The sequence below is a fragment of the Chiloscyllium plagiosum genome, unplaced genomic scaffold (genome assembly GCF_004010195.1).
Source record: "Chiloscyllium plagiosum isolate BGI_BamShark_2017 unplaced genomic scaffold, ASM401019v2 scaf_48288, whole genome shotgun sequence".
Classification (NCBI taxonomy): domain Eukaryota; kingdom Metazoa; phylum Chordata; class Chondrichthyes; order Orectolobiformes; family Hemiscylliidae; genus Chiloscyllium; species Chiloscyllium plagiosum.
Genome location: NW_025182414.1, coordinates 1 through 2,561, shown reverse-complemented (window position 1 = coordinate 2,561; position 2,561 = coordinate 1). Strand labels below are relative to the sequence as shown.

Here is a 2,561-nt window from a genome sequence, read left to right as displayed (position 1 = left end):
CTACAAATAAACTTCACTTTTCATGGACTGAATATCATACATAACAAATTCCACAGCAAAAGTAGCATGATCATATTGCATGGGGCAGTTATGATTCAGTCAATGTTGCTCTAAAAAGCTCAACTTTGTATTGCACAGGAACATCAAGTGTTTCAACAACTGCTCCGACTGAATCATCTTCAACATCTGTCCCATCAACAACTACAATAACAACCTCCACGTCCACCACTCCACCAGCAGATACATCAGAACCAACAAGTACACAGACCTCCACTTTGCCAATAACAGGTGAGTCACGCCACACTGAACAACTGGTTTCAGTTCAGTCGCAGTAGGAACTAATCAGCATCAGACATGTCTCTATTACAGGTTTATATATTGATGGTTTGGGAAACATGTGAACTCCTTCAAATATTATCATTAATAGTAAGGGTCACAGGACATTTTGGGCATAATCACAGCTGGAAAAGGAACAGTGACTATCCACATTTCTGAAAAGAGATTTGGCTGAATGTCATGAAATACATATGTCAGTAGGCAAAATTGTGCAGTCACTTCAATTGCATTCCATCTTTAATGAATTGAATAGATTCAAAACCATCAACCCATGTTCTGGTTCAGTTGGTTTTGTAAATTCATGATTAAAAGTGGAGAAAGATGGCCAAGTAACATGTTTAGCATTAGTTAGTCTCAGCCCCAATAAACAGAATAGAGTATAAACGTATAGATGCATTTTATATCAAATGCACTATAGTCATCGATGTAAATGTGGGCTAAGTTCAAGAGTTAGTGCACATTAACTGTGTACATGAAGCAAGCTGGAAAATGCTGAGAGAGAACTGAAAGATTGTTTTAACCGTCCTGGGAACAGAAGAATCTAATCTGCCAGATGGACAGAATATTTTATTTTATTGCAAGACTTAATGTCACAACTGTCCGAATGTACTGGCAACAAACGCACTAATTCCCTCACAGATGGCTGTCTGAGGTTGCAAATTTGGTTCAGAAATTCACTTGCTGACATTGCATCACTCAGTTAAGTGTCAGGTTATGTTGGAAATAAAATCTAAATTTGATTTTTACTGCACAGTATATCAAGTGTTTCTACCTCTATTCCTACTGAATCATCTTCAGTACCTGTGCAATCAACAACTACAATACCAACCTCCACATTTACAAATCCTCAAACAAGTACATCAGAACCAACAGAAATGCAGACATCCAGTCAACCAATAAAAAGTGAGTCCGCCCCAAACTGAACCACACTTTCCATGTTGACAACAACAAGAACTAATAAACATGAGACTTTGGTCTGTAGGAGCAACTGTATTCTGAAAAGTCAAAAATATTTCAAACCATTCAAGCATTAACATTGAAACTGTCTGAATGTGCCAGAAATGAATGCACTAACTCTTTCACAGAGAGGCTGTCAGGCATAATAAACTTGGCTCAGAATTTAATTTGTCGATACTACATGGCATAATTCAGAATCAGTTTATGTTGGGAATCAAGACTACATTTTGATTTTTATTGCACAGGCACCTCAAGTGTTTCTACATCGACTCCTACTGAATCATCTTCAGTATCTGTACAATCAACAACTACAATACCAACCTCCACATCCACAAATCCACCAACAAGTACATCAGAACAAACCGGTATGCAGACTTACGGTAATACGATTTGTTGGCTCAGAGTCACAGCTGAACCCAATGGTTACGTCCATCATTTTAAAAAGAGATTTTATTATAAATCATGATGTATTTTGAAATGCATCTCAAAACCTTGATCTGAGTCAGTGCACTAACCGTATTGTCACAACAACTGGTCCCATCTGTAATGACTTGAATAGATTCAATGACATTAGTCCGTGTTCTGGCTAAGTTGGTTTCCTAAATTAGTGATTCCAAGTAGAGAATGATGGTCATGGAACATTTTTGGCCAATGTTAACTGCAGTCTCAATAAAGAGAACAGCAACATGATATAATGATGCATTTATCTCAAATGCATGATAATCATTGCTGGGCTAAATTGAAGTGTTAATAGGGGGCATAGTAATTCTACACATGGAGAAATGTGTTATAAACTCAAAGAGAAACACAAGATTTGTTAGTACATCACAGGAACTGACAAAACTAACCTGCTGGATGGACACAATCATTTGTTTTTTAGTTAAAATCTTACGTATGAACTCTCCAAGTGCACCAGCTACAAATGAACTTCACTTTTCACGGACTGGCTGACATACATAGCATGTTGTGCTGAAAATGAAACATGTTCACCTTGCATGGGACAGTTATGGTACAATCAATGCTGTAATTAAAAGCTCAATTGTGTTTATATTGCACAGATACATCAAGTGTTTCAACAACTGCTCCTACTGAATCATCTTCAACTTCTGTACCATCAACAACTACAATACCAACCCCCACATCCGCGACTCCACCAGCAGGTACATCAGAACCAACAAGTACGCAGACCTCCACTCCAGCAATAACAGGTGAGTCCACGCCACAATGAACAACTAGTTTCAGTTCGGTAGCACCAGGAGCTAATCAGC

The 2,561-nt window shown here is 38.1% G+C and overlaps 1 protein-coding gene across 1 annotated transcript; it reads left to right on the top strand.

Annotated features, from left to right (window-relative positions):
- Window positions 1-138: 138 nt before the first annotated feature.
- Window positions 139-2,501, top strand: LOC122545465 (cell wall protein DAN4-like; the record flags this gene model as incomplete). Its single annotated transcript, XM_043684481.1, has 3 exons — window positions 139-288; window positions 1,539-1,658; window positions 2,352-2,501. Coding segments are annotated over 3 exons (420 nt in total), but the record flags the coding sequence as incomplete, so codon positions are not given.
- Window positions 2,502-2,561: the final 60 nt, after the last annotated feature.